This window comes from Eurytemora carolleeae, unplaced genomic scaffold (genome assembly GCF_000591075.1).
Source record: "Eurytemora carolleeae unplaced genomic scaffold, Eaff_2.0 scaffold79, whole genome shotgun sequence".
Classification (NCBI taxonomy): domain Eukaryota; kingdom Metazoa; phylum Arthropoda; class Copepoda; order Calanoida; family Temoridae; genus Eurytemora; species Eurytemora carolleeae.
In genome coordinates this window covers 26,681-38,552 of record NW_019396020.1, presented here as the reverse complement: position 1 = coordinate 38,552, position 11,872 = coordinate 26,681, and the positions used below count along the sequence as shown (strand labels likewise).

General features: G+C 32.5%; 1 protein-coding gene across 1 annotated transcript; it reads left to right on the top strand.

Moving 5' to 3' along the window:
- On the top strand, window positions 1-10,938 carry LOC111716326 (protein IWS1 homolog A). The gene is made up of 19 exons (XM_023492102.1): window positions 1-100; window positions 321-446; window positions 1,543-1,650; window positions 1,835-1,961; window positions 2,498-2,571; window positions 2,654-2,698; window positions 3,219-3,268; window positions 5,002-5,071; window positions 5,385-5,472; window positions 6,019-6,124; window positions 6,522-6,594; window positions 6,694-6,860; window positions 7,011-7,074; window positions 7,328-7,438; window positions 8,685-8,906; window positions 9,058-9,115; window positions 9,271-9,350; window positions 9,661-10,159; window positions 10,395-10,938. The coding sequence occupies exons 1-19, from the start codon at window positions 41-43 to the stop codon at window positions 10,595-10,597; spliced, it is 2,331 nt and encodes a 776-aa protein (XP_023347870.1). The 5' UTR covers window positions 1-40; the 3' UTR covers window positions 10,598-10,938.
- The last annotated feature ends 934 nt before the right edge of the window (window positions 10,939-11,872 follow it).

Genomic DNA, 11,872 nt, shown 5'->3' with positions numbered 1-11,872 from the left:
ACAATTAAATTTGTTTTAATAATTTGTAGAATCTAGTAATATGGCAGAGGCCGAGGATTCCTTTAAAGTTTGTGGACTCTGCTCCCAACTAGTTGATGAGGCAGGGTTCAATACATATATATATATATTTTTTGTTAGTGGAAAATAAACGATTTTAAGGGGAATATTATTTACTTTTAAGTCTAGTATCAAAGAGGCTAAAGATACAATCTAGTTGGTGTCAATTTTCCCCTCCCCCCACCCTTGAGTATCGAATTCCTTTCTCCGGGGGGGGNGGGGGGGGGGAGATTTTCTAGTATAATTATGAACCCTGGGTGTAGGCTGTCAAGTTGACTGACGAGCTATTGGAGTTCCTGGTCGTGTTTCTGGGTGTATCAGGAGCAGTTCTTCCAACCAAAATATGCACAGAATGCTACCAAGGGGCGATAGATAGTAGAAAATTTAAGGTTAGTAAAACCATCTGAACCCGTTCTCTCTATAGATAGTGGTCGTACTTTGGGGAAAGATAGTTTGGCCGCTAGATGTCTCTTGTATGAATTATCTATCTATCTGATAAGAATTTTGCGTGAGACATTTAGCGGCTAAAGTACGTGAACTTCACGACCACTGTTTAAACATTATTATGGAGAGAACGGGCTCGAACACTTGATTCACATTGAAACTTTAAATTCAAAAAGATTAAGGGTAAATTTTGATTGCTTCTGAGTTCATCACTTTTTTATGGTTAATGTCTGAATTAAGCAGGTATTCATATCTTTTGGCGTCCGAAGGATTAGATTAATTTCTGTTAATTGTCCCTTTGTCGGAATTAGGTAAGGGTTCAAGCATTTAAAACTATACTTTAAAATTTGACATTTGGATAACGAGATTTTGAACGGATTACTAAGACAAAACTTTCGAATTGCAGGGATAGAGTTTGAGTTTTCTCCCGAAATTAATTGTCAGAAAAACAGTCACGGATCTTTGTCCAGCGCAATGTCAAGTTTCGCTCAGAAATTTCTAAACCGTTTATTTTGTGATTTTTACAAAGTCAAACAACCCTAGTGCCTTAGAACTGAACATTTCCTTTTTTAATTGTATAAGAAGTTTAACCACCGAACTTCATTTAGTATATCGTGTACTGCATGTAAACTGCTATTAAGATAAATAAATCATTCCAAAAGGAAGTTCAACTTCATTAAATAAAAAATACTTAAGAAGAAGTCTGCTTCTTAAGGGCAGAAATACAGTGCAAGAATTTCTATAAAGTTTATTTTATAGTGTCTTTTTAGGCTATAGAGCAAAAACGACGTGTTTAGTCATAGAGCAAATGATATATATAGCAGATGTCATATAGAGCAAATGATGGGTAGAGCAAATGACGTGATAGAGCAAATGGCCATAGAGCATCTACATATGGAAATAGAGCAAATGTAGGAGCGCCGTGTTGAACAGTTATGATGAACATGTTAAAAATTCCAATATATATTGAATAACGTCCAGTTTCTATTACCAAAAATGGTATTTACGCGAAACCAAAACAATAAAATGTTTTTTTTTAAGGATAAGTGTTTGCGCACAGTTGATAAGCTAAACAAGACACAGATCTCTTCAAATATGATCTTAGGAAGATCTCATGTCGACATTAAAGCTATGAAAAATAAGTATAAGGTATATAATTCTGTTTTAATTAATGGTAAGAATCCGTTCCCCCTTTATTTGTTTGATTTGGTGGAAATATTGTTAAGTTAAATGTTTATATTCTTTTTTTGTTGAGCTTTTGTTTTTTTGTCGAGTTTTAATATCATAGTTTATTTAAATTGTTAAAATTATAAAACCATGTTTTTATCTGCAGCAAATACGGAAATCTATTGCCTCGGTTCCTGACAGAGCTGGGTTAAAAGAGGAAAAAGTTGGATTCAGCTCCGCCTCCCTTTATACTCCGCCACGGAGACAGTCGAGAACAAGTTCAGATAATTCAGGTACATCCGTCGGGGAGTCTGGGGCGTATTTCAGGAATTTGTCCAGGAAGGGGCTACTTTTTTTTCCAGAGGGACTCCGCACCAGATGGGACCTAAAAACCCCCTGAAATCCATAAATATCACTGGTCCAGGGGGGGGGGGAGACTAAGCCTACATAGCCCCCTCTGAATACGCCTCTGGTGTCGGATAACTCTGTGATCACAGTTTTAGGATCAATATTTTTGCGCCCTTGATCTGAATCTAAATCAATATGGCAAACCATCGGGCAAAATTGTTTGTTCTCAAAAACACGTTTTATCAGATAGCATATTAACCTTTTTAAATGATTACGGAGAATCAAAAAAAGTGCAAAGGAATTTTGGATCCATTTTTTTGCAGAAAGAATTATGTTCCGCGTCATAATGAAATGGATTTTAAGCACTGGAAGATAAAAAAACCTTTATGTGAAGAAAACAAAAAGTAGGACAACATAAACTTAAATATTTTAATTAGCTGATTTTTATAATAAAAATATGTTAATAAAATTATAAATATAGGAGTTGGGTCAGAAGATTTACCTCTCTCAACTAGACATTCATTAAGGAAGAAAGCTATCAAAAGAGCGGCAGGGGTAAATTTTAACATTTTGCGCAAAAATTATAAAAAAATATCATGTTTTTAAGATTATTTTTTTTTATAATTCTTTATTTCAGGATAATGACGAGAAGAGAATACCCACAGTTATTCTTTCTCCTAAGGTAATTGAAGATAAAAAACTACTTTCTGAACTCATAAATTTTCAATGCGAAATGTATCTTTGACATATTCAAACGCTTACATTATAGGTTATTAATATTTATAAGAAATTTTAATAATAGAACATTTAAAGAATAATACTCTTCTCGCTCCTTTGTTTATTGAAAAGATGATATTTTTATTAAGTCCATCGCAGGGGGGTGTAAAATGTATATTTTCAAGAATTAACACCTCCTCCCCCCCCCTTCCCTCCCTCGCCGAGGGGTTAAAGAAAAAGTATTGTTTTAAATCGGGAGGGAAAAATGAAAAATTTGACAACAAAATGCTAATTTTTCATAATTTTTCATTTTTTTACCTACACTTTTATTTACATTCCCCTAAAAAATTATATATTTTCCCCAACTCAGCCAATAGAACACTAAAAACAAATATTCCAAGAAAATATACAGTTCCTGGGGGTTCAACGTTGGGTTCCATTTCAAATTTCACGATCAAGTTGTCTCTAAGTTTTATTTTCTACAGGATAGGAATGCTGCAGAGACCGTGTTGAGAAGAACTTCAAGCTTCGGAAGGTAAAAATATTTCATCATTTAAATTCAGTTTTATGATTTAGCTAACAGGTGTTTATTGTTTGGAAAACCCATTAGGGAAAATCATATAATTTTATGGGGGAAATAAATGAAACTTAATGATTTTTTTTGGTAAGAAGAATCCAAAAGGAATATAAAACTTGCTTTTTGAAATCAAATTTTTTTATTTTTTTCTCATAAAAATATACCCCCTTTGCACTTTTGCAGAGAAATTAAATATTCAGTTTTTTTTTGATTTTTGGAAAAGAATAAACCTTTGATTGAATAAATAAATTTGTACTTGCTTTCTCTTAGATTTAATAATTGATATTATATAATATCTGTTCGGTTCCAAAGTAGTAGTAGTATCGTGTAAGAATTCTCATTATTACACGGTTAAAGAATGCTTATTCTTACACTGTAGGTGCAGAATTTTCATTCTATAATGCTCTGACCGTGTAAGAATGGAAATTATTACATTATTACATGTTAAAGAATGCCCCAGTGTAAGAATAAGCATTCTTAAACGCTAGAAAGCGAACATTATTGGAAAAATGTTCTCTTGAACCGTGTAATTATGGGAATTCTTACACGATAGGTTTACTACTATGGAACCGAACAGATATGATATTATAGGCATATTAACTAACTGTCTAGAGTCTCAATGCATACTGCCCGACTGCCTACTTTATTCAAACAAATTTTTAGTTTTCTTCATTGCAAACCAAGTTTTGTAAGATTTTGCAAATCTCTGCATATTTGTAATAGAACGGTCAGAGCTTTTCCAGAATGGAAAAGGTTATCATGTTATTCACAATTTCAATCAACTGCTTTTTCAAGTAATAACTGGATATTGAACAAAAATAGCTTTTTCTAAATTCCTTATTCTGTTGAAATATTTGGACAAAATAGTCAGGTGATGGGGGTCGATTTGCCCACCACCCTTCAGCTAAAACTGTTTTTGAAATACTTCATCAGTCACCATATCTCGCATAGCTCGAGTTGAAGTGGTACCACAATCAAAAACATTGAATGTTAGTTTGTGGAAACAAGTCATTAAGATATTAGTGTCACAAACTTTATGTGGGGTCTTAGCACTCCATAGCAATAAAAAACCAATAAATCGTGATTCATGAATAAAAGACAACGATCTTGATCATTTTATTTCTAGAACTGGTTCTTGCTAGATAACCTGCTTAATTCTCTCCTCTTTATGGAAGATTTAATACCTAATATCCAGCAAATGATTTCTTCTGTAAATGATTTCACGCTTTGTTCAGTAGATTGAGACAAACCACCACTATTCTCTACCTTCTCCACATCTAAAAAACTCTGGGCACATTCAATGTGCTAAATCTAAATATAGCACCAACTTAAAACAAAAACCAGCAAATGCATTATAAATTAGAAACAAACAAACTAACTAAGGAATCAATCACACCATATGCATTATTTACAAATAAAGAACAAATTTTTACTTAAAAAAGTGTTTTTAATATTTTACCATTGTAACATTTGAAAAATAAATAGTAATAGTCAGGATTGGCAAGAGCATAAGTGAAATATAAAAACTTATTTGCAACCCTTCATAATGTCAATTGTCCAACTTTAGTCGTATTTCAAACGCATTTTCAAAAATATAATTTCTTGGGTATTTGCTCATGGAACCTCACAAATATGATAAAATATTAATCTTATTATCGTATTATACGGCAATCAATGAAACTTGTTTTTAGATCTTTAAAGAGGAAAATTCATTCTCCTTCAAGATTCGACGCTTCTCATTCAGTGAAAAGAAAACCTAAGGTAGAAACTTGGACCTTCTAACAACCTTAATAGATCTTTAAATCATTCAAATAATTTAAACTTATTCCAACAAGACGGAGCTATAAAAACTGGTCTCCTGGCACATAGACTCAGGAACGAGAATTTAAGTCATATTGCACGAAAAAATAATTGATAAATTGAATAGACAGTCCGGACTTAAAACTCCGCGTTCTGAAACTTGAAAGCTGTTGGGTAATCACCACATTATTTAATTGATTTGATTTAATCTAAAATATGACCTTGTGATGTGTAATGGAAAACTTGATAATTTAGCAATAATGTTTCTTTCCAGGTTGATCAATCGAGAGCTGAACCCAAACCATCCCACGCAGCTGAGGTCGTTGAACTAGAAGATGAAGAAGAAATATTTCCTTCTGTAGGTCAGCACGATCAAATTTATATTTTTAGATAGATTAAACAAATATTCAGGGAACTAAATTAAATTAAAGTTTTCTATGCATATTTATCGATAAATACGTTTTTTCCTTCTTTCATATTTAAATAATGAAAATCATTCAACACCAAACATATTTATCAAAAAAAGAAAATTACATAAAACGTGTTACGGGTAGTGATGTACATTACGTGTTCGTTATAAGTTATTTCTTCCCCTATAATTTCTTTTAGAAGCAAAATATTTAATAGTGTAAGTTTATTCTAAACATTTGGTTTTACAGAATGCCACATTTTGACAACGACAGGAAATAAATGCATAAAAAACGGTCTCAAAAAACGTTCCATTTTTGAGATAAAAATATTACAAAGTTCAATAAAAGCAAACTTTAAAAGAATACAATTTTTTAATCTTGTGAGTTTTTTTAAAAACTTTTTAATTAACCTTTAATTAAACGATTAACAACTCGCTGGTAGGGATAATATTAATGAATTTAATAGTTCTACCGTTCTCACGAATATATTATCCCAAGGTCCGTATCAGTGTGAGATATGCCAGGATATTACTCAGACTAAACAAGAATTCGTCAAACACATCAAATCTCTCCATAAAGACATGGTTGACGAACAAGTCCTGAGGTTAGTTCAATATTTTATTCACACAATATTGTAAAATGTAAATGCTTCTTATTTAAAGGGACTGTAAGCGTAATTTCAAGTAACCCTCAATGCAAAGAGAACTATTCCTAATTCACAACGGTACCCTAGCAACCATAATCTGATCATATGGAAAATATTGTCGTTATTCTAGGTTTAAAAGTGTTCAATTCTGATAGTTTCTATATGTTTTCTTGTCGTAGAAATGTTCAAGTCACTTTTGAAGAGAAATTACAATTGAAAATAACCTGTTTGATACCAAATTCATATTTGATCAGACCCAGCTTTTAATGGTACCGTTGTGAATCGAACATCACAATATTTGCATGTAATTCACTTGAAAATACGCTTACAGTCTCTTTAAAACGTACTATTTAAGGTCTTTAGAGACAGATTTGAAGAAAAGGATGAAAAAAGAATTGAAGAAAAAGGAAACAAATCCTGGCAAAACGGTAAAACAATCTTTCACTCAACATAATAGAAAATTGTTAGAAAATTGTTAATAATAATAATAAATGAAAAATATTTTGTTCAAATTTTGTATATTGAAGGTTACTCCTGTAGCTAAAGCTGCCTCTAAAGTGGTTTCTAAAGGCGGAGTTAAACCTGCTCCAGGTCCTAGTTTACCAGAGAAACAGGAGACTCCTAAGAACCGGAGTTCTCGTCCTAATCCTCGTCCTCGCCCCAAGTATACAATAGATGAAGACGATGATTACAAGTAAGGATAAAGTTGTGAAATGTACTGTACTGTACTGTACTGTACTGTACTGTACTGTACTGTACTGTACTGTACTGTACTGTACTGTACTGTACTGTACTGTACTGTACTGTAATGTAATCTACTGTACTGTACTGTTTTCAATTTTAGGCCAAGTTCTAAGAAGAAGAGAACACCAGGCAAGGTGGATGGAGGATCTGCACAAATTTACAAGGAACTAAGAAAATATGTTTATTTCTTGATATGGTTCACGCAATTGATTGATTAATCGATTAGATGATTGATTGATTGATTGATTAATTAAGTTAATGAATTTAGTGAATTTTGGGGTTACTTAATGGATAAATAAGTGGATTTATGGTTCAATGGACGGACAGTTTAGTTGATTGATGGTAGAGCAGAGAAATGATAACTTCTTAATTTATTTTCAAAATATATTTAAAGAATTCTAATTTCTTGGTTCGCAGAAGGGACCTGGAAAGTGTGAGATCTGTGGACAAGTTTTATCGCAAGCTAGAGATTTACCAAAACACCAAGAAAGCCTTAAATGTAAACAAGCGGCCTTTAAAAAATCCCAGGTATTAATATTAAATGTTTTTCGAGTTTGTGTTGTTTAAGTTCAGAACGACCAAAACGAACACTTCAAATTCCTAAGAATATTAATTGTGTTCAAATCAAAGAGTAAATAAACGGGTCTAATATTTAAAGAAGTTAATTTGAAGATTAACTCTTATACACCAGTCAATATTGGTAATAGCTAGTTCTTGTTTTATACAGTGGTAGGCGATTATATCAATACAATGAAGACTTCTTTCGATTTCAATCTTTACTTTTGTCAAGCTGTTAAAGAGCATGAATGCACATAAAGAAATAAGATAATAGAAACTGTCAACTAATAAAGCTTATCTTGATTACAATTGTAAACTTGAAAGAACCTTTTACTTCTTTTACACCCTCCTCCTATATACCTCAGTTAGACGGTGAAAATGAACCTATTCCTGAACCTGATCCTGAATCCGATCCTGAACCTGATCCTGAGCCCGAACAAAAATGCGACCCTAATCTAGAGCAGACCCTGAAACCCCTAATTAAAACCATTCCACCTGAGCTTGAACCCGCGCCTGGCCTGAATCCTCCATCCAATATTGTGAATCCTATGTTTGGATTTTGTCAGGATACTACGTGTTTAATATGTCCCGATAAAACCACGGAAAAAATCGGAAACTATGATGCCTGTTTTCCTAGTACAGATAAATCAATACCAGGATGTGAACGTGTACACTGGCATTCTAAGAATACACTCTGTTTTACAGCTAGTGAATTCAAAAAAACTAATATGTGGTAAAATTTCTCTGAGATAATTGTAAAACTTTATGAAATCTTTAATCTTTAATCACTGAATAAATATTTAGATCTTAAAAAATTATTATTATTAGTATTATTCTTTAATCTTTAATCACTGAATAAATATTTAGATCTTAAAAAAACAATTGTAAACTTGTAATTCGAAAAAGAAGCTTGTAAGCAATCAAAACTTAAATAAAAAATCTGTCTTCATTGTATTGATATAATCGCCTACCACTGTAAATAAACTTGAATGATTATCTAGAAGCTGAATTCGTGAATGTAAAGTCAGATTATCTTTTTTCCGGTTACTTAGAACATCTTGGAATTTGCCTCCAGTGGCTCCGATTTTTATCTCCGGACTAGTTTGACATAGCACCTGCAAGTCCATTTTGTAATATATACTGCTTAACAGTGACTCCCATTTACAAAATGGATTCGATTCGATTTGCTGACATTCAAAAAAATATTTGTTTGCAGTTGGGAGCAGTGCTTGATGAAGTCAGTGTTGATTTGACAAAGTCAATAAGTGAATTGGGAGCAGAGAGCAGAACGGAAATAGAACAGAGTCAGGACGGAGAAATTAAAGAGAAATCTGTATCAGATAAAACAACCAGTGATTTGATAAATCAGTCCGAAGGAAACAGTAATGATTCAGAATCTAACGGACAAAGATTGAACGGACTTGATGCTAAATTTAAGGTATTTTTCAAACTCAGTCAATTAAATCAATCTTCTATGTACTATTGAAATTATGTTAAATTAAAGCCGGGATAAAAAGAAAAATATTAACAATTTTCTTAAATCAATTTTAATAAACATTCTGATTTTTCGAGATAATTTGATATTTAAGGCGAGTATTGCAAAAAGATACGAGGCTGAGAGAGGATCTGGAGAAGAGAAACTATTTGGTAAATTTGAATTACATTATTAAAATTAAGTTTTTGAAATTAACCAAAATAAACTGTATAAGTGTAAAATTTTAAAGGTTTACAGTTACACCCTTTGGGTTAAAAAGTTAAAAATTAAACTCTCCCTACTTTTATTATTATACTTTGTTTCCAAGATGAAACTGAAGCTGTCGAGGAGGCCGTTGAGAGAAGTGATATTGATGAAACTGAATTAGCGATTAGAAAAGCAATGCAGGTTGATACATTTATTAAAGATATTATTCATAATAAAGTTCATTTCAACTTTTAACTCCAGGGCATTATTTGTTGCCATGTATATGTATATATATATATATATATATATGTATGTATGAGAAATATATTTTTTTCTACTCTTCTTTTGTCCTACACTTTGTTCGTCCTACATAACAATCAAGAAAATGCAGACAAACTTCTTAGCACTATATTTGGGGTTCGATTATGTTCTGTAAAGTAGATGTTAGTGCTTGTAATTTATCTTACTTTTGGACTGGTTAGTATAAATGAAATTTTAATTACAATTTTAGGAAAGCTTAGAGACAGCTGAGCAGGAATCCGTCCTTGTATCCAAGCAAGATTGTCAGTCTAAAAGCCAAAGCAAGGACCCGGAGCAAGGCTATAACAATGCTCAGGACCAACCTGATAAAGAACAGGAAGGACGGATAGAAAACATTTTTAGTAGATCTAGTTATGAAGTTAATCATCATGATACACATCTTAGAGAAGGTAGTTATTCTAAAGAAGCGCATACTGTTGAAGGTGACCATCCTCTGGATGCTAGAACTGGAGAAGGAGGTCATCATCAAGGTGAGCTAGCTAGTGAAGGAGGCCTTCTGCAAGAAGAGGATCAACGAGATAACCTCAATCCAAGAGTGGAAGGAGGTACTGAACATCTCGAAGAAGAACCTGTAGGAGAACATTCTCCAGCCTCCTATATTGATCCTACTCCGCAGCCTGATATTGAACCTAGTCACAAACCTAGTTCTTGCAATCTAGTTCAAAACGTGTCTAATCCACACAGCTCAGGGAAACCTTTTTCCAATCGTAATCTAACTCATCTTTTTAATCATTTTAAAAAGCAATGCATTGGATTAACCTGAAATTGCATTGAGCTCTTTTCATTTTGCTGCTTTACAGAATATGATTCTTTTAGATTGTGACAATATTTTCACGTAAACTTAATAAGATTATATCTAAAATCTACAGGAAAAAAAACTTATTTTGAAAGTTGAGCCGGTTTAGAAATGGGTTTGTTTTGTAGAATCTCTGACAGCTCAGAACAATTTTGTTAAACCCTGGGAATCTGGGGGTACATCTACCCTGGATATCTCAGCTCTAACATCTCAAGATCAAGATCAACCTCAAGATCAAGCACTGGATAGTCTGGAGTCTCAGATGGCTGCACTACACGGAGCTGCCGGAGCAAACACACCTTGGCATTCATTCCAGTCAGATTACTATTAGTATTTCTCAAGCTACTCATCCTGCTCTTTTTCTTAGAGATTAAACTGAAAATTGTTGCATTCTATGATTGTGAACAAAATGAAATAGCGGATATTTCATCTTTGGTCAAACTATGTTTCCCCTCCTCCCCCCCCCATCTCCCAATTTGAGTAAGTACTTCGTCCAAGTTGTTTATTTACTGCACTTACTCAACATATTTGGGGTTTTCTGTTTTCCGATTTTTGTCGCTTATAAAGTTGTATCAACTAGTCACCAAATTCAATACACAAACATATAAAAGATGTGTTTTCATTTATTTTATGTAACTTAACTAAGATTTAATTGCTGAACAGCTGGAGAAGGTTTGCGAATCGCGTATCCTAAAAGAGTCTTTTAAAACCACGGGGCGTAAAGAATTGATTTTTTCTTTTGATGTATGGTAATAAAGCATGTTAAAAAGTTCATTTAAGCCGGTATTAAAATCCAAGTGAATTCATTTCAAATTAAAATTTGCACTTTTTTTTGGTTCAAATATCAAGAATTTAGTTTTTCGCATCTAACATTTTTAAACCGGATCAAATCTCAACTTATCAAGTCTGGTTAGTCTGGTCCACCCTCAACTAAACTTTTGGCGTGTATTGCAGTGTTTTGCAATATTCTGACCAAAGAAATAGTGGGTTTTAGTGGAGAGCGAGTTCTCCTATTTATTTGTTTATCTTACTGCTTTGGGACGCGGCCTGAACTGCATTTATTGGAAATGAGAATTTGCTTGACTAATCCGTTCTACAATTCGTAATTCCTTTTCTTCAGAAAGAAAAGTTTTTTTTTTAAGAGAATATGAAGTAAGATTCGTGTTAGAGCTTATGTAATTTGTTCACATTTTTTCTTGATATTTCTAATGCTAAATTTAAAAGCCTGTTGTTGATTTTTATTTTAAACAAACGGTAAGTTTGCTCAAAAATATATGATTCTTATGGCTTCTACTATGTAAAATGTTAATGCAACCTTTGTAAAAAGAGACTAAAGTTTATTTAAATTCTAAAAAATATATTATTGTATCGTCAGTTACGTGTGAACTTGTACAAAATTAATGTGCATATTTTAAAGCAAAAAATTGCATTTTTATTTTTTTTTGAGTAATTTTGCTAATTTTGTAATTTCATTGTAAATTTTCAAAACTTTTATACGTCAAGGACTCAAGAGTCCTAAATTTCTCTTTCTTTAACTGAAAATGAATTAAAATCAGAATATTGGAACTATAAATTTTTCCCCATAAATTTTTTTTTTATCTTTACA